The 22,165-nt window shown below is 44.3% G+C and overlaps 1 protein-coding gene across 2 annotated transcripts in view; it reads right to left on the bottom strand.

Moving 5' to 3' along the window:
• stat5a (signal transducer and activator of transcription 5a) overlaps positions 1-22,165 on the bottom strand; it is a 34,085-nt gene that overhangs the window by 1,669 nt on the left and 10,251 nt on the right. Inside the window, exons 2-18 of one of the 2 annotated variants that reach the window (XM_019866458.1) lie at positions 11,776-11,903; positions 10,852-11,008; positions 9,822-9,911; positions 8,780-8,954; positions 8,219-8,349; positions 7,967-8,118; positions 7,538-7,693; positions 7,006-7,185; positions 5,721-5,808; positions 5,220-5,342; positions 4,535-4,627; positions 3,316-3,522; positions 2,070-2,164; positions 1,725-1,867; positions 584-739; positions 447-498; positions 8-118 (exon numbers count right to left, since the gene is read on the bottom strand). In XM_019866458.1, the coding sequence (XP_019722017.1) occupies positions 8-118; positions 447-498; positions 584-739; positions 1,725-1,867; positions 2,070-2,164; positions 3,316-3,522; positions 4,535-4,627; positions 5,220-5,342; positions 5,721-5,808; positions 7,006-7,185; positions 7,538-7,693; positions 7,967-8,118; positions 8,219-8,349; positions 8,780-8,954; positions 9,822-9,911; positions 10,852-11,008; positions 11,776-11,903 (2,237 nt within the window). Of the gene's footprint in view, positions 1-7; positions 119-446; positions 499-583; positions 740-1,724; positions 1,868-2,069; positions 2,165-3,315; positions 3,523-4,534; positions 4,628-5,219; positions 5,343-5,720; positions 5,809-7,005; positions 7,186-7,537; positions 7,694-7,966; positions 8,119-8,218; positions 8,350-8,779; positions 8,955-9,821; positions 9,912-10,851; positions 11,009-11,775; positions 11,914-22,165 lie in introns of both variants that reach the window. The other variant, XM_019866457.1, reaches the window with a different exon arrangement.

Here is a 22,165-nt window from a genome sequence, read left to right as displayed (position 1 = left end):
GACTCACATGGGTGGGTACAAGCCAAAGGTGTGAGGATGACTAACAGGTGCAGGAGAGGCGCCGTGATCCATGTATGTCGCGTTCCCACTTGTCGGATCGGGATTGGCCGTTGTAAACCTGCGAAGAACATGGGTGCGCGCACGCGCGCAAAATAAAAGCAATGAATCGTTAATCCAGTCGTCTAAGCAACCATCCACAGCGTGAGTTCCGTGCCCCGCTGCATCATTACAGCCAAGCGGTGGCCGGAGCGAAGCCGGAGCGGCGCTCGGCGGCTAACGAGGCTAACTCTAATGATGAGCGGAGGACACGCTCGCTCAGGAGCCCCTCTGCATCTTTTAATTGGCCTCCTCCAACTGTAAGCGCTAAGTAATTGCTGATCTGTAATGCAGGATCCAATAGCCGATGATTACCAAGAAAGAACGGAAGGGGGAAGAGGGCAACTCACTCAGGCACCACTTGTTTGATTTGCGGCTTCACGTAGCCATCCACCGCTTTTGCTGCACGGAGAAAAGAGAAACATTGGAAGCCATCGAAACATAGAAAGAGCCTGAAAAGGAGCTTCCGTGAGACGGCGCCGCTTACAGAGGGGAGGGGTGTAATACTTGGAGAAGACGTCGTCCTTGGGCCTGTCGGGGTAGAGGAAGAGGAGGTGGTTGAGATCGCTGATGCGGTCGGCCAGAGAGCGAATGGTGAAGTCTTTGGTTGTGTAGGGCATGAGGTTCCACACCATTCTCTCGCCTGGAAAACCGAACATGTCCGTTGGATTTCGGGAAGGACATTTCAAGACATCAAGGAGAGTCACAATTTTTTTTTTAATACGAAACATGACTGAATGGGTGCAGCACAGTGGTTTTAAGTAGTGTGCTTTGTACAAAAAATGCCCGCCTTGTCGGGTTGCTGCCACTGACTGAAACTTAGTGGTTGTGGCTGGGCAAAAAAATGCATTGTTCATCCGACCGATTGCTTTGCGCGTTTTATTTGTGACGCATCCCGTTCAAGCAACAAAATAATCAGGCCCAAATGAATGAAAATGCCTGCTGCCACCATAGCGTTCTACCGCAACCTGTTTACAGAGCATAGTAGCTGGGCTTAAAATCAATTATTCTGCTGGCTGCTTGCTTGCGCTTTCAATCTGTAGTGCATTTTTGTTTAGGCGGCGCAGTAGTTACGCATTGCACCTCTGGCTGATTGCTTCCATGTTGGTTTTGCTGCTTCCGTTTCTTGCGATTGAATTTAAAATGAAAAGTGCTTTACACATTTTATGTTCTACATAATTGTAATTAATGTTCTACTGCAGTCCATTTAGGCAATACAATAGGTTAGCATCAACTGCGCTTCAGGCTAATCGCGTCTGCATTTGGATTTTACTGCAGCCTGTATAGGCAGCAACGTAATTAGACCAAAATGAATCATCATAAAATCCCGCGAAGAATATTCAACCCCCTCCAAATCACTTTTAACAATCATTTTTTTCCGCACTCTGTACATTTACAGTTCCCCAATTTGCTGTTGGTATCTTTCATTAGCTGGGAATAACATGAATGAATATAGATCATAATTTAATTTGCTTTTAAATCTCATGAACATGTCTCTGAGTTTTCCTGCAGCCCGTTCAGGCAGTAGAGTCGGTGTTGTTTGTCATCCCCTCGAGAGGCAACACATTTTGCTCGGTTGAAATGCAGCAATTTGTCACTCTGCTTCTGTAATCTCCCAACACCTGTACCTGCTTTGTTTGGGTTTTCGGCCACCCAGGCGATTGTGACCCCTCCGATCTCAGAGTCGCTAAAGCGCAGGAGGAAAGTGCCGTTGGGTTTGGACATCAGCATATCTTGAGCCTGCTGCTTGTTCACAAAGCCCAGGATGGCTCTGGAAAAATAAAAGGAGAGAAGCGATAGGATGTCTTTTATCCGCCGTCCTTCCCTCCACACGAGACACCAAATATGCTCCATTTGATCTCCGCGTACGCTGGTTGCCGTGGAGCAGCCAATGACATTATTGTCCATTTTTTCGCGAGCAGAACAACACACTGCATTTTCCGGTACCCTCCACACTGAGAGAAATCGCTCACCCGTCATTCCAGTGCGGCTTGAGATGCTTCTTTGTCAGCTCCATCACGCCGTCGAACCATTGCCAAAAAGTGAAATTCCTGCCGGGCAAGCTTTCCTGATGAGTGGAGGACATTATCAGTGACGGGCTTTCCGTCAGATGGGACGGAACGGTCCATCAGTCCCAGACAGACGCACATTTTTGGGATGGAGGATGAAAAGTTTTTAAAAAATGGACAGAAGTGGGTTTTCGTCCATCCCTTTCATCGTCCCTATCCGGGTTAAGTATGGGGTGCCAGGAGGCAAAATAACAAGGCCAGAGTGTCGCCAAACACTGCATTTTCTTAACAGGCAATGAACTCATTCACTCCCAAAGACGTTTTTAAACGTCTTTTCAGACTTGGTCAAGAATTGGCTGGTACTGAATGAGTTAACAACACAACATTTTTCCTTGCAACAGTAATTTTTATAGCATCACTGCCACCTAGTGTCCAGTCAGAGAACACAAAGTACCTACGGACACCCATTTCACCAACGAATAATACAGCCGCTTAAGAAAGCTGGCTGTGTTATATGTTTCTCGGCCCCCGCCCACCAAGATGCTTTTGCCATTTTGAGGCACGGATTTCTTAAAGGAAAGTTTTTATTGTTATTATTTTATTTTATCCTAGTGTGTGTTGGGAAATGCTAATGTTGAGTTGCTTATCACGAAAACATAAAAAATATAAAGAAACAGTCATGTCAGACGGAGGATGAGTGTTCTCTGAATAAGGACGAACGCACGTTGCAATAGACGCTCTTCGTCTTTGCCACCAAAATGCGACCCAGCGTGAGGAATCCGAACTGACAATGCGCGTCGTTTGTTTGCGCCCGTTTCGCTGGCGTTATCATAATCGAATGACGCATAATTGCCATATTGTGTTGTCTGCTTTGCGAGATGGAAAATAAGGTGTTGTCTTTTCACGGCGCGGGCAAACAGAGTCATTAAGAGGACGACTAAGCTCATTTCACACGACTGGAGGCGTGGAATTGCACTGGGAAGGGGGGAAGGGGGGGGTGCTGCAAAAACGGCGGGACAAATAGTTCTGTGAGTGTGAGTGCTGCATCCCTCGGTAGAAAACAATCATGCTTTGCAAATGGCTGAGTAATTCTGGCCTGTGGGAAGAGGCAACAGGGAAGAGGGGGGGAAAAAAAAAGTCTCGAGGAGCATTGAAAACAACAAGTCATTATATTGTGGCTACAGAGAGGGAAAATCACGAGGAAACTGACTCTGTTAAACTGTGACCAGGTCATTGTCATGTTGCGATCGTCCTCGATGCTGGTGCTGGAGTTGCCGAAAGCTTTCTGGGCGAGGAAGACCAGGTTCTCCTCGGATAGGCCGCGGTTGCTCTGCACCTCCGCCTTATATTTCATGTTGATGGCCTCGCACAGCTGAGGCCACAGAACCTTGTCCGGAACCAGGAAAGGCACGCGGCCCTGAGGACAACAGGCAAAAGCCAGGATGCTCCAGAATTAGCATGGAAACGTGCGCTAAACGTAAACAGCATTAATGTCCTCCAGACTGATGGATAGACTAAAATTCAACGTCTCTAAAAGATTATCCTGAGTGATTATTTTGTGGGGTGCTAAAGTGATTTTATCCCGCCCAATCAAAATGGGCAAAAGCCAACGTCATCAGACGTTTCGAAAAATCATGACAAATCCAAAACTATTTACCCTGGTGGGGATGCATGAAAGGCATGGCAAGATGTATGCCGTGCTCCAACATGGTACACTTTTTGACCCCAAAGGAGGTCTAAAGGTTTACCATTAGAGATGATGAGTCACCGCGTTACACACCACTGAGCACAGTGGGCTACATTTATCAACAGTGAATGAAATGTTGCCCCCCCTGCTGTGCTGAGGCAGACCTGAAAACCTTCCGCGGGGCATTCATGCTCCTGCTGTTGCTATTTCTGCGTACTTCTCACCACCCGCCGTGCCCGACGACTGCTGAGTGGTACGCGGGTCATGAGAGATCTTTAAAGATGGATTTTTGGCCGAAAGTTTTCGCATTTTGACCAATCAGAGCATTTGGAGAGTGTTGAAAAGATGCATGACATCGTCTCTGTTTCGGCGTGGTCAGTTTTTCACTTAAAAAAAAAAAAAACATGCATCATTCAGAAGGAGACACGCTGTCATACAACAATTGAGATGAAGGAATATAACCCTCTTCATAAAGCTAATTCAAAATTGAAATATTAAATAAAAAGTTCGAGCTCAGACCCTAACCCTAAATTCAAACCCACGACTGGAAAACAGAAATCGAGATTGAAATCTATTATTGGATCCCTGAATTAACCTGAACCAACAATTCAAACGCTTTCCCCAAATTGAAGCCCAAAAGTGAAACCTTCTGCAGAAAAAAATGTAAAACTCAGTCGAAATTGAATGCCGAACCCTAAATTGAAACCCTAACTCTGAAGAAATACATAAAACGTGTACTCACGGGCTCTGCAAAAGCGTTGTCCCACAGCACTGTTGCCGTGGCGTTATTGTCTTGGCTCCCGTGGACGATCACCACGACAGGCAGCGACAACGTCTGTGGAGACGCAACCAATGACATAAAGTGGAGCAAAGTGTGTGAAATGTTCAAATCTCAATCCAGGTATACCCCGACTAACACATAAAAAAAAAAAAAAAAACACTAGATGGGCTCACAAATTTAGCATCGATGTTGCGCTGGTCAGAACTGTTTGAGCAACGGATATTTAAACACAAACGATACAGGAGGGGATATAGACCGACATAGCTTCTTTATCCTCTGCGAAGAACGACTAATATTACTGCAGTCAATGAGCTGTGAAACTTGTTTATCATGTAAAGTATGTCTGTATTTTCTGTCCCCTGCTGGCCAAGGAACACACAGCATGATGTTAATGCGCAGCGACACATGAAATCAACATGCACAAACTGTTTTGTATTTTGACAATGTACAGTATCACATAGAGTGCAAAATCTCCTGTTACGTTCAAACTATTGTTGCGATTTTTGGTGGGGCTGGGACGGATTCATTTCCGATTTCATTTCCATTCACTTCAAGTGGTCAGAGCTGAAGTGTTTCAATTTACGCGTGCGATCACAGAACAAATTAAAGTCGTATGTCAAGGTACCATCCGTTTGTATTGACTCACCTTCACTTGGAAGACGAGCTCATTGCCTCCGACACTGAACTGGGACTCGAAGAGGATGGTGAACTTCTCCTCCGTGACCGACTCGGCTCCTCTCCTGTCCGACCGTTTGATTCTCTTCAAGGACTGCATACACGAGACATCGAAAATGATCAATCATACTGTATATCAGGGCTGAAATTGCTGCTTATAGCATATACGCAAACCAGCAAGATGAGAATGCTCAGTTTGATGAACGCCATAAGTCCCATCTACCGTTTCCCCGTCATTACTATATTTTGTACGTTTAACATGATATGGGAGGTAAAAGAATATGGAGACAATCATCCCTTGTTTTCTTTGTGCGTTTCATCCACTTGGACAAATAAAAGCCTCCCTCAAACACACGTCCTGACATTTGAATAAACAAATAAACGCCCGTGATGGCTCTCTGAAGAAATACGGTGACGAGCAGCGACTGAGCAGCATTTATCCCTGCGTGACAGCTCGCACGAGGGCTCTCACCATGTTTCTGAAGTGAGCGCTGAGCGTGCCTGTGGTCTGGTGATACTCCATCACGCAGTTGTTGTTGAGAATTTCCCCGCTGCTGTCACTAAATAGCAACAGAAAGAGAATTACACTGAGAAACCATCCATTAAATATATTTTTCCCCACACGAGAAAAATGGGCGCTGAAGGTTTTTTTGAGGGGTGGGTAATATTCTAATATGCATTTTTCCATTCTATGTGCAAGCAGACAAAACAAGCTGCCGCCGTAGAAAGACGAAAAGACGACATAATGGCGTTATTGTTCACCGATTTAACTGCTGACGCGTTCCCTGCTGCGTTTGGAATTCGAAACAAGGCGGTCGAACGGCGCTAAAAGTGGATTTTGCATGGACTTTTCTCAGCCATTGTCCGAGTTCCATCCATGCCTATGTGGTGAGGCTTGAATTGAGTGGAATCCAGGACAGAACTATTGTAACCATCAGTGCAGGGAAGGTCATAAAATGTTTTTAAAAAAACTAGAACTCCGTCCCTGAATTGTAAACTTGTGCCTTTTCACCCAAGAACTGTGGCGTGTTTAAAGTAACACTCCATCGGCATGTTTGAAGACCTTTCTAAGGCCAGGCCACTTTAACTGCATTTAGTCACACCTATGGACAATTTAGAGTCTTCAATGAACCTAACATGCATGCTTTTGGTCCCAACCAATGTTCCCTCTAAGCTGCACGTGTGAGCAATTGCGCACTGCTCTCACTCTTCTGTATGCAGCACAAAAGAAAAATCTCAACCTGAGCTGTATTCGCATTTTGGATTTTCCTCATATAAAGAAATTGAAAAGTGTCAATGGTCAACGTGTCGTGCAATTTTCATGAGTTCTGTCCAAGGCCGTAGCTCAGGGATGTCAAACTCATTTTTATCCCCGGGGCCACATTACAATTACAGTTTCCCTTGGAGGGCCGTGGTGACTGAAACCATATAAAGAAGTCAAGAATAAAGTTTTATTCAATTATTGTTGAAGTAAGTGTAATGAGGGGCTTGGTAACAAGAAAATGCTTCCAATGTGTCACTGATTTATTCCATATGAAAATTTGAAATGTCGGTACAGAATTTCGCAGGCATAATGGAAGTTGTCATCTTTGATTTGCTTTTGCAGGCCACTTAAAATGATGCGGCGGGCCGCATCTGGCCCTCGGGCCTTGAGGTTGACACTGGCGCCGTAGATAGTCATTTGGGGAGGCCCAAAGAAAATAAGAGTCAGGGATGAACAAAAGACATTCAGAAAATGTCAACGTGGCCAAACTTACTTCCTGGTGTTCTCGTTCTTCAACAGTGACTTGGCCTGCTGCTCACTGATGATGGTCGCCTTGACCTGCGGTGGGTTCATGTGCACGTTCAGCTTGCCGCCGACCAGGAGGCGCACGGTGGCCGTGAACTTGGTCTGGGTTTTCAGCACCTGCGGGGGCTGTTTCTCGATGATGAAGGTGCTGAGCGGGTGGGGGGGGGGGGTCCACAGGACATTCATTTGTTTTTGTTGAGGTTTGATGAGTACATGTTTATCGCATCACCATGGCAACTGAACTGGTCCGTCATGTAATTCCGGTAATAGAATCTACTGTATTCTGCTAACCACTTGAGTCATTAATATTATACATGCCTGGCCTAATTTTGATATTTTTATGAGCACTTTAAATACGTTTATTTTCGAGGGTAATGTTGTAAGATGAGTTGGAAATGATTTTTAAGCATGTGGGGATCATTGTGGGTTCAAGTATTGATATAGGCAATTATAGAAAATAAGGAAGGGCATCAATATTTGCATTTTTTTTGGGGAGCTACCTTGTGACCAAGGCTGAGATGATGTCTGTGATTGTGCTGTTGAGTTCATTGAGGAGGTCTTCAATGGGACCCGGGATGGGCAGCTGTTGCCTGAGGTGCTCGGCTCTCCGGATCTGTTGCCGGTTCTGCCAGATGGTTTCCGCCAGCTTCTCGCACCTAATACACACACGGGTTCGCCGATAGCGCCTTCAATTGCACTTCATTTGCTCCGTCTTCATGTGCTAATCACAAAGGGTACTGCGCTAATGACAAGCAACACAAAGAGACACGAGTCTCACTTTCGTCGAGCATGAACTTGGCGGTAGTCCAGTGGGAGGTTGTAAAGCGACCACCTCTGTGATTCCACATGGCCCTCATACGGGGGGGCAGAACCTAGCGGGAGCCTCGTAAGGGGCACAGATCCTTGCCGGAGGCTGAACGGAAACTCACCAGGACTGCAGAATGTCCATGCCCCCCTCCGGCGGGCCCCCGTTGCCCGCCAGCTGTTGCCGTCTCTTCCATTGGATCAGCTCGTCGTCCAGGATGACGGTCTGCTGCTTCCTCAGCAGCTGCAGCGTCTTCTGGTGCTTCTCTGCCAGGTCCTGCAGAACAACGGTAGCGTCAACTTTTCCGTTTGCGAGGCACGCGTGCAGCAGAAGAGAAGAAGAAGAAGAAGAAGAAGAAGAAGAGTCAAGCAGATACCAATCTGTACTTCTGTAGTGTGTTGGCCTCCCTCGTCAGCCATGCCTCCACTGTGGCTCTCTTGCTTAACAAGGTGGGCTCTCGTAACTGTCGGTCAGCAGGGGGCAGTGTGGCCAGGCTGGACAGCTGAGCTAAAAAAGGGGGTGGGGGGGGGGGTATTCATTCAATGAGAGAAAATTAATGGATTGCTAAGAAGAAATTGTTTCGAGGCTATTTTCCTTTTCATTGTCAGAAAAGCTTCTTGATGTTTTCGAGCAAGGCCGAGTCTCACGTCCAGTTAAAGGCATCTTTTCAATGTTGTCCATTTGCTGTTGGAAAATGGCTCCAATTTTGTGAATTGAAGTTGTATTGGAGTACAATACATACAATACATTGTTAGACCATTGAAAGGGACTGACTACCATGGAAACAAATACTGTAGATGGGTCTCTAGAGTGCCTTCCCACTTAGAGTGTGAAGTACATATTTTATCTACTTCTTTCTGAAAAAGTCTGTGGCCTTTCTGTATGTCGAAATTGACCGCGATTCTCCAATCATTTCGTTTCTGCGCTCTTGTCTCACCCTGGATGCGCAGGCTCTCCTGATACTGGATGATGAAGTACTCCTGGTTGTGCTGGAGCTTGCGCAGGTCGTTCTCCGTGTCCTGGGTGAGCAGACGAAGCTCCTCGAAGGCCTGGTTGATCTGCTGGTACTTTTGAGACATGCTGTCCAACATTCCGCCCACCGGAGAGTTGGACTGTTCGGTTGTATGGATGGGGTGGGAAAGAAAGAGTGTCATTTGACAGAACAGTGGAGCTAAAGTGAGAAAGTGGTGGTGGAGGGGGGGTGGGGGACACACAGGATGGGCAGGATGCACTGACCCTCGTATGAGCGAGTGACGGTAAAATCCATAATTGTAAGTCTGACATGGAGCAGTGCTAAGTAACTGTGCTCAGTCAGATCAGGACAAAACAGTGTCGAATCCTCATCAATCCACAAAGTGTACGCTAATCGAAGAGGCGCGTTGTGACTGGAAATCAATTCAAGCCAGGAGTTACCGAGATTCAGATGTTCATGCACTGCTGGCTCGATGCCTTTCATAACTCGTGGCATGCAATAAAACTTGATATATTTGATTTCCATCCTTTGCTACCGTGTCGTGCCAGGTCACTGCGGAAACGAGTGCTGCAAAAAAGAAACGTCCACCCTGTTTCTCGGGATGGGTTCACACTTGATTGGTTCAAAAATAAATTGGTTATGTTCCGAAAATGCTAACAGAAACCTCAAAGGAATTGTTCCAAAAGCTGAAAAACTTCTCCGTTTACAACAGTGCCAACAGTGTTATTTTGGGGCAAAGGGGAGGTTTACTACCCTTCAGTCTCGTCTTCAGCAGTAAATAGCATGCTCCATTGGGTTTAAGTCTAGGGAGTTGGCCAATATAAAACCTTGCACTTCCATCCCCTGATCTTGCTTTAGGCACGTGTATGATTGCGTCCGAATGTTTCCTTAAATTAAATTTGAAACCAAAGCAGTGTCTGTATAGTTGCAACGTGATGTGTGTGTGTGTGTGTGTGTGTGTGTGTGTGTGTGTGTGTAGTTTGTGTGTAGTTTGGCACCCACTCACATTGGTAGCCTCGCGCACGAGCCGCTGCTCGGTGTAGAGGATGTGCTTGATGCAGCGCACCAGCTCCAGAGGACATCGGTCATACGTGCTCTGAAAGACAAGGAGAACATGTGCTGCGGTTAAGCTCTCGTTAGCCCCTGACGAGGCGAGCGGCCGCCGCGCTCCGCACTCGCCAATTTAGACACATCAAGGAGCTTCTCGGGGGCCCGGCGCGGCGGATGCGCTGGAGCCCATTAGAGGAGCCTAATGACGGCAGTCTCTGAAGAGCGGCGCGCTTCTTTTTAAGCAATTATTAGCATACGAGTACTCGGCAGTGTTTTACATGTTCATGCTATGACAATTCAATTTCCTTGAATCGACAGTGGAACTAGAACCGCCAAAAACAACCTGTGCCAAACTGGGAAGGATCTAAATTATCTGTTATGGTGAATGTGGGTGGGAATTTGTGGTTTTTTTTTTTAATTGTCTACATATGCTCTGTGAATGCCTTTCACAGGTTCCACCGTATCTTCATTTGAGTTCAATGCATACATGGCACTTGAGCCATATCAGTTATGCATGCCAAGCAAAAGTCCCCAAAGTAATGTGAAGGGTGTCAAAAATCCCGGAATCCAGTTTAAGCAAAGCCAATCTCCCCTTTGCCCGGTTTCACAGCCTGGTTTCCGGGAGGCGAGCAGAAGGCAAGAGAAGAATGGATTTTGAGAACAGGGATCATAAATAGCAGTGCTGGCTAACTACCAACGGCCGCACTTGGACTGTCCTCTTGTTTTTCTGTGCAATGGATACAAACTGTTCTGAAACATGTGCTGCTCCTGTGTGCGCGCTTTCTAAAAAACATCAACAGCGGGGATGTTTCAAGGGGCGGCTCGTTCAACGAGAGAAATCGTCTCAATACAAGTTGTATCTTATCAAATGCGGCTGCTTAATACGGCATTTTATTTCTTTTTCTTGGGTTGGCCTGTGTGTCATTTTCATGACAAAACGAGCACTCTGTAGCAATCCTGAATTTTCTTTACCTTGAACGACTTACCTTGAGTTGGTTGGCATAGTGTCCCAGTTTGATTTTGAGCAGGAAGCCGTCCTCGCCGACCTGGTGTTCCGCCTTGTTCTGCAGCTCCTGGATCAGCCCATCCAGCAAGCGTTTGGCCTTGAACTCCTCTTGCGGGTTCTCCAAGTCGATGTTGTCCCTGATTGGATCAGACAGGTACATTCGGTTCATACAATACACCCGTTGTGAATTTCATGCTGCCTAATAAAACTGGCTACACTTTTGAGTCCATGTTTGTCCCTGAAAATAATGATCAATAACAATGGCAGACTTGCTGTGTATTTCCCGGCCTACTCATGAGAGACCTTTGAATTTTTATATTGCTAAGAGAAACAGGCTAAGCATTCTCCATCTGTCTAGTAGACGGCATTCAGATTTGGTCACAATCAGAAAAAAATCTTTCGGACAAGCGCCTCTTTGAAGGACCGCTGGAATTGTCCCAAATGCCCCAAAAATAAACACTAGAAATCAGTCTTTTTTCATGCACGAGTTCACAAGACTTGGGGCGTTTACTCATGACAGACCTAAAATTTTATGCTGTCAAGTCCAACTGGCATCAGGGGATGAATTTTCAACGTGACCTTGTGGAATTTTGTTCAACAGTTTCGTCGCGTTTCGTGGCGAGCTATAAAATATCCACAATGACAAAAATTCAAGCTTGGAAAATGCTTTCTGGCCACAGTTTGGTGAAGGCCCTTTTACGAACATGGAAATTATTTTTCGAAATTCAACTATCAAGGGAAAACGAACAGGACCAAAAAAAAAAAAAAAAACCCCAAGTATTAAACTGGAATTGGCCTATTGTTCTATTGCGTAAATCCATTCAAGTCAACTCAAACCTAGTTCAGTTCGATTAATTCAGGGCTGTTCGGGCCAAAAGAGGGGCACGGCGCATCCGTGACTCACCACAGCTGGCCCTCGATCCACTGCGACAGATAATGTCGCACTTCGATGGGGAAGTGCTGACCGTACAGAGACTGCATCTGGTGGAGAGCATCTCCCTGGAGCTGCTGGGCCTGGATCCACACTGCCATCTTCAAGACCCTGCCGCAAAGAAGACAAGACAAAGGGAGGTTAGTTGAGGCAAATGAGTTTAGTTGCTTGAAATATGACAACGAAGAAGAAAATATCAGGCAAATGTGAAGAACAGGCAGCCGGGAGATAATGGAGCGAAGTGGACGGCGTCCGATTGTTACCGTATTTTCCGCACTAGAAGGCGCACCTAAAAGCCTTCCATTTTCTTAAAAGCTCACAGCGCGCCTTAAAATCCGATGCGCCTTGTGAATGGTCATTACGGTAAATATTTCCACCCCAAAATGGCTCCTTGCTCGAGACAAGCTGACAACGCAGAGTTCAAACTTAAGGCGATCGGTTACGCAGTTGAACACGGAAACAGAGCAGCGGCAAGAGAGTTCAACGAGTCAATGTTATAACTCGCTGTTGGTTAAGTGAACTGTGTCGCGGCTTTATTTAATAAGTTTTACTGACGTGATCGTTCTGTTGGTGTTTCCTTGAGCGTAGCTCCATCTAGTGGATGCATTGTAGATTGCATCTTATAATGCGGTGTGCCCAATGTATGAAAAAAATTACAAAATAGAATTACAAAAATGTGAATTCCCTCTTTGTTTCCCCCCCGGGGAGCTGCTGTAGAAAATGGAATTTAGCTCATGAAACACTGAAACAATGAAAGATACTAATGTAATTGGTTTGATGCAAACTGCAAGGGAGAGATGATCACACCGCCAGGTGAACACTTAACGGCTATTTGGACCGTGTCCTTTTTTTTTTTTTTTTGACAGTGAAAAGGAAGGCAGCAGCACGGTCAGGGAGTGGTTTACAAGTCTACCTCACAGGTCAATGGTTCACGGTGTGAATGTTGGTTCCAGGCCTTTCTGCGAAGCCAACATTTGAACCGCAAAAGAAAAAAAAAAAAACAAGACTTTGTGTTGGGGTCACCTTCTGCGGTTGGTTTACCGTCAACACGCCTACTTGCTCTTCTCAAAAGGCAGCACAGTAGCCGTCCGCGGTAGGCGTGTAATGAGCGCGTGGGGATGTTTGTGGTTTATGTGGTGTTGGTGGTGAGTGCACACACACTGCTCTCAGTCCCGTAGCTAACAGCGAACGCACGCAAAATAAAGTCAAGCAAAATAAACAAAAAGTCACAATCAAGTAGCTTGCCGTCCCATGACTGGACTTTGGCACGAAGGACATGATGACGAGGGATTGGCCCGCGGGGTTGGTGCTTTCTTTCAGAGAAAACTCCCAAACCGCATAGACATTTCCAATTATTCTCAATTGAGAATGCGCACAAAGATGATCTTGTGCCTTGGTCTACACCAAACATAACTCTGAATGTTTGTTTCAATTCAGTGCATCATCATTACGTTACGAATTTCCCATATAATTAGTACAGTAATCTTTATCAACGTATACTCATTACATGTAATTCCTCTGACTATCATTGCAGCACTGATTCCCATCTTTCCTTATCTGGACCAAAAATCCTTGAAACGTTCTGCATGGGACCAACAGGCATGGGATTATTAAATCTAACATGCCAACATTATTTGTCGCGGGGGACTGAGGATGGGGCGGCTTTTACTTTCTTTTTTTTCTCGTTTTTTACATTGCAGTGAATTTAATTATGTCTTGTTCCCTGCGCTGTATAATGTCTCCGTTTTTCCTGCTGATGGAAATGAGCTCACAGAGCAACACTCTAGTGTGTAAAGTCTATTTCTTGAGCAATGTCATTTGCATATTTACCAAAATGTTGTCCTGGCTGCTGATTTTCACATTTCAATTTGTCTTTTTGACTTTCAACCACTCAACTACAAAGTCTAACTACAGTGTGTGGTGTGTTGGGAGGGGCCCTCAGACCGGACGCTCAGCATGGCGCAGGGTGAAAGTAAGTGCATTTAAAAAAAAAAAAAAAAAGCACCTTGAGGCTCGCACTGGCACAAAAATCTGTGCTATCTACTACGATATAGCGCCAAGTATTTTGTTTTTATTTATTTTTTTGAGACACAAGCTCCAGCACAGAAAAGCACGCGTGCAGATAATTGAACGTAGGTCCGAAAAAGGACAAAGCAGAACGCACATGACAGGAAGTCATTCCTTTCTCACGCTTAACAATAAATGTCAACTATATCCGCACAAATTTTGCTATCCGATGCTTCCTCCAATTGAATGGAATATATTTCAGATGGCACTAGAATCATTTAAGAGCATTGACCCTCAGGAAATGCTCATACTCTGCATACAGGAAAACAAAAAGAAAGCGAGACACAGTCGGATGAACCTTTGAGAAGAGACGCGCAAGCATGGCAGATAGACAATACTGAGTGCTTGAAGTAATTACAGACACATTAGTCATAAAAGGTTGAAAAAGACAGTCAATTGTGGATAGGCAGAATAAGGCGTTTTTTTTCCTTCAGCAAAATGGTGAAAATTAACTGCAGAGAGATGACAAAACCTCACCGCACAAACAACAGAGGGGTCATTTATGTGCAGCATGTAAGCCTAACAACATATAATTAAAGAAAATTGGGACCATTTCCCAAACAGGCCAAAATGCGGGGGAAGGAAAAAAAATGCTACTTGTACAAAACATCCACTTGAATGCAGTACAAATAAAATTTCACTCTTCTGGAGCCTCGATAGATTCATACTTTAGTTCCCATTCAAGTGTCCTTGCTAACAAACAAAATCAAAATTAAGCTTGTTTCTAAGCGGGAGGAAAAAAAAACAGCAAAATCTAAGCAGCAGTCATATTCTATCTTAAATGTATTAATTTGTAGAAAAGGATAATGGCTGACTCATCATCCACCTTTGTTGTCTCCCATTAGCGTGCTACATTCACGGTGCGGTGGTGGCATGTCACACGCGCGTTTAAAGCCCAGCAGTGAGCCGTTTTCATTTTGCCGCAGAGGGACCTGCAAAAAACACCAAAACCCGAACTCGAGCGCATTGTCACCCACTCCTTCCTCTCAGGGAAAACTGCCATTCATTTAATGTAAGCACTTCCTGTGAGGAAACTTGCGATGCCACCCACCATTCTGAGCGCTCTCCTTCATGACAGTTTGAGATGGCGATGGCAACACAACAACAACAACGCATGTTTTTGTGTCCAAAGCTTATTCACTTTCACTTCATTAAAATTTAAGCGGTCAAGTAAAATATCTGATCTCACTGTATAATGTGCCACCTGCATGAAAAAAAATTATAGAGAGAGAGAGAGAGAGAGAGAGAGAGAGGGTGGGAGAGGGGTGCCAAAGGAAAGAAGGGGAGAGAGAGAGAGAGAGAGGGAGAGAGGGAGAGAGAGAGAGCGCAAAAGGTTTATTGTTAAAAGTACGTATCATATTTTTGGGAGGAATATCTATTTTCCAGAGAATAAAGACGTTTTTTCCAGAATAAAATGCGCAACATCACAAGAAAAAGTTGTAATTTTTTCAGCTGATAAAATATCATTTTGTTTTCAACTTTGACCTCAATATCATATTATTCCAACTACATTTTAGAAAAATCCAACTTTAGTCTCGTAAGATTAAAACGCTGGATCCCAACAAAATATGTCAATGCTCTCATTGAGATCATGTTTTTTTTTCGTTTTCATATTTTTCACTGATCCATGTTTCTGCTCACCTTGCATACCACCACCCACACTCTCCTCTCTCGCACTTTTATGAACATCTTCATTTGCACTACTTAAGGTGGATTTTCTAAAATTCATATCTAAGCCACCTCTGTAGTCCTTAATATACTGATTCAATTAAAAAAACAAAACAAATTGTGCATTAAAGTTCAATTTAAATTGTCGCAATTGTAGCTGTTGAAAAATCTGACTTAACTGTGGAGAGGAAGTGCATAATGGCTCTATCACAGACACATTTATAAAAAAATAGTCAGGTGAATAATTTCACTGATTGTGACATTTCACACTTGGAAAAAAAAACTTTTTTTCTTGAAGTGGAAAAATAGCCTCGGAGATTTATTGACGATCGCCACCGAGGACCAAAGCAACGATATCCTTCAAGCTTAGCCTAACTGAACCATCACGGGAGGAGGACAGAAGACCGTTGTTGTAGCGTGTGGACACATGACCCGGAATTGTGGCTCACAGCTTGAAGGGGAGGGCGCCAACATAAGGCTTTTTGAAAAAGAAACGCTGCAAGAAAGAAGGAAAGGCTTTTCAAAGAAAAACGTTGTGCCAGCCATCGAGGGCTGGGGGATACGTTGCAGCACTGCGGCCCACATCCCATCATGCCGCCAACAGCAGGAAATCACTCATTAGCTTGACAGCTTATCGGCACGCACGGACCCAGAAGCATGTGCAAATGCTGACACGTGTCCATCCAAACCCCCGCCCGCCATCGTTTCACTCACGTTCTAATGTGGGAAATCAAAAAAAATATCATTTTACATCGCTGGCCAGAGGGGGCAACACATGTGATGGTTGGCTCACTCGCCATGTCATCTGCTTCCCAATAGACCCGTTAAAAAGGTCAGCTCGATATGGGTTTGAGCCTCATCTATCATCAATTTTAAAAAATGTGCGCTCACATGCGGGCAATTAAGTGACTCAATGCCGGAGAACTCGACTTATAAAACAGACACAGTACGACAGTGCTCTAACTCATGGTTCTTTCTTTGTTTGTTTGAGCCAAAATTTTCGGAACAAACGAGCGGCAGAACTCGAGAGTTAATTGAAAAGATAGTTGAGCAAATTAAGTGACAGCAGTGCCTTGAGATCTATCTATCTATTTGTGTTTATGTTTTGACGAAAGCTGTCATGAGTTTGAACTATGGTAGCTCATAAGAGATTAAAAAAAAATGCATAAAATGCTCAGGGCAACGACATTAAAAAAAAATAATAAAAAAGAAGAAGATAAAGTGCGCCCTCTTTCACCGCAAAATCCTGCAACAGAAGGGAAAAATCAGGTATGTATTAAGTTGAAAATCTGACATAGTGACACAGCAAAAATTAGCGTTGTTAAGAACAAGGAAGTCAGCTAACTAGGTTAGTTGACCGCAAAAATTAGTCAACATCCAAAAATGATCGAATAATGACTAGGATAATTCATTCTAGAAAGATTTGTTTGTGACAGCCCTACAATGGAGAGCTGCAATTATTGATCCTGGTGATAGTTTTGACATTAAGCGGCTCGCATAATGGATGGATGGACATTTCGCTTGTATTAAAGACACCTGGAAATCATTATAAATTGTGAATAATAAAAGCATCAACCACTGCAGCTTCCTCAGCAACCTCACTGCTCGGCTTCCACGCTGACTGATGAAACAGCAGTTTGTCTGATGTGGAATCAATCACGGGAGTCATAACGCACTGCAGGTGGCGGCTCCCCTGATGGACTCAATCTACGCGGCATGGAAAATAACGAGGCATGTCACTGACCTGCCTTACGCCAATCGAACCAGTTGAGGAAAGCAAACAGTGGAGCGGTTTGTCAACTCTGACAACTTGCTGTATGGTGTATATTTAGGAAAACCGTTTCACTCGTCACTGCTAATGCAGGACGTCACCAAATACTCTTAACGTGTCTCTTGTTGCTTGTTCTTGTTTGTGAGACTTCCTGCTTTCAGTTTTGTTTTCAGTGAATGAATAGGACTGAAGTCATTTGCAGATGGAGGGTGAGCAGGAAAATTGTAGTTATTCCCTAATGGCTGGCTGTAAACAATTTTGAGTTTTTAAACCCCTCTCACGTGCTTTCAACTAGATCCGCAACTAATTGATTAACCGGTCAATTATTTTAATTTTTGTCATTGGATTAACGAAAACAACTATTGCAAAACAGATTATTTCAAATTGACAGTTTGGTCCTCCGCTTGACCGGTACGCCTCTACTCGAACAATAAACCATGGATGTCTCAGGAGGTCAAAACTGTCCTTAACAGGTGGCTTTCAGGAGCAAGGACAGACCTGAAGGAGGCTAAGGATGGATCCAGGAGGAAGGTGGAACAGAAGCTGGGTGAGATCGCATGAGGGAGGTCTAGGACGGTGTATTAACACCATCACATGCCACAAGACAAAGTCTGTAGCAGCGAGTGGGACAGTCGAGGAAGCCAACAGACTTAACTTCTTCAACCACTCCAGCATGTCTTCAACCTTAGCCTGCAGAGTCCCTCCTCAAACTCCTCAGGCCTCAAGTGGAGCATGCTCGGGACCCCCTTCAGTTTGACTGATTGATTGATAAGAATAATAGAAAATAGGCTCAAAGGCTGATTATTATTTTGCAAAGTAAAAGCTGATGTTCGCAAATTATTTTGATGAAAAACAAAGATAATCAGTTCGCTTTCAATGGAGGGCTGCGGAACTCGGAGAATGGTTACCGTTGACAGGCTGTGATTCCAAGAAAGAACCCACATTCATCATGGGTGCAAGCTCCTGCTATCGTCTCAAAGTCTAGAGGTAAGCAGAGCTGCATCGAGTTTTGGTGGCAATACAGTTTAGAGTGAGCTAACAGTGTTCGTTTCTGAAAAGTAGGTCGTAATTGATTGTTCGGTGTAACTGGCTCCCACTTTTTATCACCTAGACTCTGGGCAAACTCCGAACCCCACCCCCGGTCAGCATGTTAACAAACTAACACTTGCCAATGCCATTGGCTCACCAGAATATGGGGCACTGTAAACAGTCTCAATCTCTTGCATGAAACAGGGGCAGTCTCTTAAAACAGACCACATACACATACAGATGTCACATACTTGTTTGTAAGACAATTGGGAAGCATTTTAAATTGTTGAAAAAAATATAAGTCTCTCTAAAAAGCAAAGAGTCTCCACTTACAATCACATCGTCAGTGATTTTATTTGAATTCTACCGTGGTGGAGCATCAAAGCTTACATACTGGCCACCGCCCCGCTGTACCTCGAGTATGTTTGGATTGTTTAACAGCAATAGATCAAACGCCACATGCAGATCTCAGCATTCTGACAACGTAACCTCATTGCACTCAGCTGGCCCGCTACCCTCTGACCCGCAGCCCCGCCCTCAAGCCCTTCGAGCCGGAGCTTGGCCAGCCAATGACCTGTTTTATCTCATCCAACCCCCCCATTGCTCCCATCCGCCCCTCGCTCACACTTTCCAACCATCTGGACAGACGCCTCGGCTCAAAGCCGGGCTATTTGAGGTGAAACGGGAGCCATAAAATGAGAATAGTTTGTGGTGAGAGACGTGTGGAAAAAAAAGGCATAAATGTACTCAATGTTGACTATCTAATGATAGAGAAAAAATGAACGGGGGTTTGTTGGCTTTGAAAACTAGGCCGCACTACATGTAGCTGCTGCCAGCTCACATTCTGTAAGTGTCAACAAATGTAAACATTGCGTAAACATAAGAACAGCAGCGAGGCATCCACCTAAGTATGCTGGAGTTTGCACAGTGTCTCTTTCGTCTCACTCCCTCTTTCCTACTTTGCTCGCCCCTCCCCTCTCTGCTCACCTAGAGGGAGACTCGGGGGTTAAAAAAAATAACGCTGAAGTAAACATTGTTATAGCCCCCAAGTAACTTCAAAGAGGCGGTTTATTTACTCAACTCTGTAAGCAGCCAATCTTATTGTACCCTGCTTAGAAGTCTCCCTCAAAAAAATATGAGCTCATTACCAAACACAGGTGGATTATTATTGAAAGCACGACTTTTTAAAGCCGCGGAAAGCCGTCAACCTAGTAATTTAACAAGCCTTGTAACATAATTAGCTTTACAAAAAAATTTCTGAAAAGGAATACGTCAGTTAGCAAATTGCCGGCAAGCTAGCTGCTGACTCGGCAGTCAAAATCCTCTGTTGATTCTCCTTCTTTTTGGAGCAGCACTAACAGATGGACTCAAACACAACAGTCATAGAAGATGAAAATTGAGGGTTTTTTTTTTGTTGTTGTTCAGAAAACTTTGGTCAAGAACATACGCGGTTGGCAAGTTGTCAGCGAGTTCACAAGCTTGAGAAGCCAATTCGGCAGGTTACATCTTCACTCGGTGCTCCTTCTTTTGTCCTGTTCGAAAAGGGGAACCAAAATAAGAAGTATGAAGTTGTCGGTATTCCAAATCCAATTCATCTCGATGGGAAATTGTAGAAAAACCAGCGTTGAACTTTGGAGGTTCCTTTGTATTGGTCCATAGCTAGAAATTGTGTGCACGCAGGTCGGCCATGGGCAGTCGATGGGTGACGTGATGTAACGTGAAGCCCCGGGCGAATGTTAAATGCGGCTCCGGGCTCAAGTGCACGGCGACAGGAATGCCGGCGTGTCGCACGAGCGGGGTCACTTTTGCAAGGGCAACGCGGACTACAGGGGGGGCTTGGTATAAGCCATCATGGCGGTAGCAAGGGGGGACCCTTGCAAAAGCTTGAAACGCTTTTTGGTCAAATGGACAATCACATAAGTCCTGACCTAATAGAGCATTTTTTCGGGGTTGAGATTGAAAAGCCATTGATGTAATTTTTTTGGCGGCCTTGAATGAACAACCTCCTTCATTCCATAATGACCAAAAGCAGAGGGAGATCAGTGGTGAGAGAAAAAAAAGGCAGTCTGCGACACGAGCCTTTCCCTAAATTTAACTTGATTTGGAAACAAAGGGGACAAATACTGGAGGTTGGCCGGCCTACAGGTCATCTGCCAAAGGCTTTTTTTCTTCTTCTTCTTCTTCACAAAACAACACTGCGCTACCAGCACAGACATTTGCTATGACTACAGACACCAGGCATGACTGCAATTAGACCTGCATTGTGACTCAAAACCTCATGAAAATTAAGGATTTTAAACCCAAACCCTGTTTGTCAAAAGGTAACGCCAATCAATCACTTCAAAACAAAAAGCAGTTAGCACATGTTAAACGATTCTTCTAAAAAAAGAGGGGTTAATCTTCTCATTTCCACTCTCAGCAGAAGGTTACAGCCAAACTTGACATCAAATTACACAATGCAATTATATATTGTATATTCCGTTCTTTTTCTGTGTATATTTTATGCACACGCACACGCACACACACACACACACACACACACACACACACACACACACACACACACACACACACACACAGGACAAGAATGGAATGGATTAATGGCATAACCATTTACTTCAATGGAGAAAGTTGATTTGATAAACAGGTGTTGAGTTACGAGGTTGGTCTTGATATAAACTAAACTTGTATCTCAAGGCATCGTTCTATGTGGTGTGCACCCTCTGGTTGTACAGCCAAGATCAGACCTTACCCATTCAGTGACGCTTGTCGGACCTCAAATTAGTCGCTCATAAAATCTATAGTAACATATTAACATCATACAAATGTAAGTGATGATGACCAAGCTAATAAAGTGTTCAAAAACAGAAACATAACAGTGGCAAAAGTGTAAAATGAAACCCACCACAAATGCTGTGTCAAACAAAGCATTTCATTCCATCTCAAGATCAAATGGCTAGTGCGCTCGCTCTTGTCCAACAGTAAAAATTGCAACATTTTTGCACCTGTGTGCGAAAGATTTTCTTTTCAGTATTTCATTAAATACCGGCTCTGAATACTGGCCATCTAGCTCTGAAAGTCAGGGCAATGAAAATCCATAATCACAATAATTATCCATGGGGAACATTGGCTATTTTCAGTCGAGTAATTGTTGATTGCAGACATAATTGAAATGGGTGGACGAAGCAGAAATTGCAAGCTTGTCATTAGAGAGAGAAATTATTGCTTTTGAACAAGAACAAAGACATCGACAATGTGGCGCCCTTAAAAACGAGCTGAATGAGTGCTTCGGCAAGGGTAAATTGTTCAAGAACATTGCTGCATTTGACATTCTTGATAATAAGTCAGTTTTCAATCCGGTGTGTCATAATTTTTTTTTAAAAATGCTTCTGTGAAGCAGATAAAAAGTTAACTGAAAAGAGGTTTTATAAACGATTTGAAGAAGCACTATGTATTAAAAAAAAAAAATAAATAAATCACATATGCCATACAACTATCCAAAACTGAAACGGATTCTAACTTGGGTGCAAAATGAGCCCTTGTCTTGTTTTGAAAACACTTCCCCTGAAGCTCAATCCAAATGGGGACCACCATGCCAGCCCGCCACCTTCCCAGCCTTGTTGTCTTCCCAAACAGCGTGTTAAATGTCATCTGACAAGTGAACAAACAGTCCAGAGAGGCACCCCTTACCTCCGTGTCAAAAGGGGAGCAAAAGGTGTCCAAATATGTCATACAGGACTGGGAACATGGAAGGTAACCTATCAGCCTCACCCACCCCTGGGAGGTTAAAATAAGACAGGAGATGAAGCAGAAATGAAAAATGGCATT

This window comes from Hippocampus comes, unplaced genomic scaffold (assembly GCF_001891065.2).
Source record: "Hippocampus comes isolate QL1 unplaced genomic scaffold, H_comes_QL1_v1.1 scaffold99, whole genome shotgun sequence".
In the NCBI taxonomy this organism is placed as follows: domain Eukaryota; kingdom Metazoa; phylum Chordata; class Actinopteri; order Syngnathiformes; family Syngnathidae; genus Hippocampus; species Hippocampus comes.
Note: the sequence above shows the minus strand (reverse complement) of the source record. Positions and strands in the feature narration are given on the sequence as shown.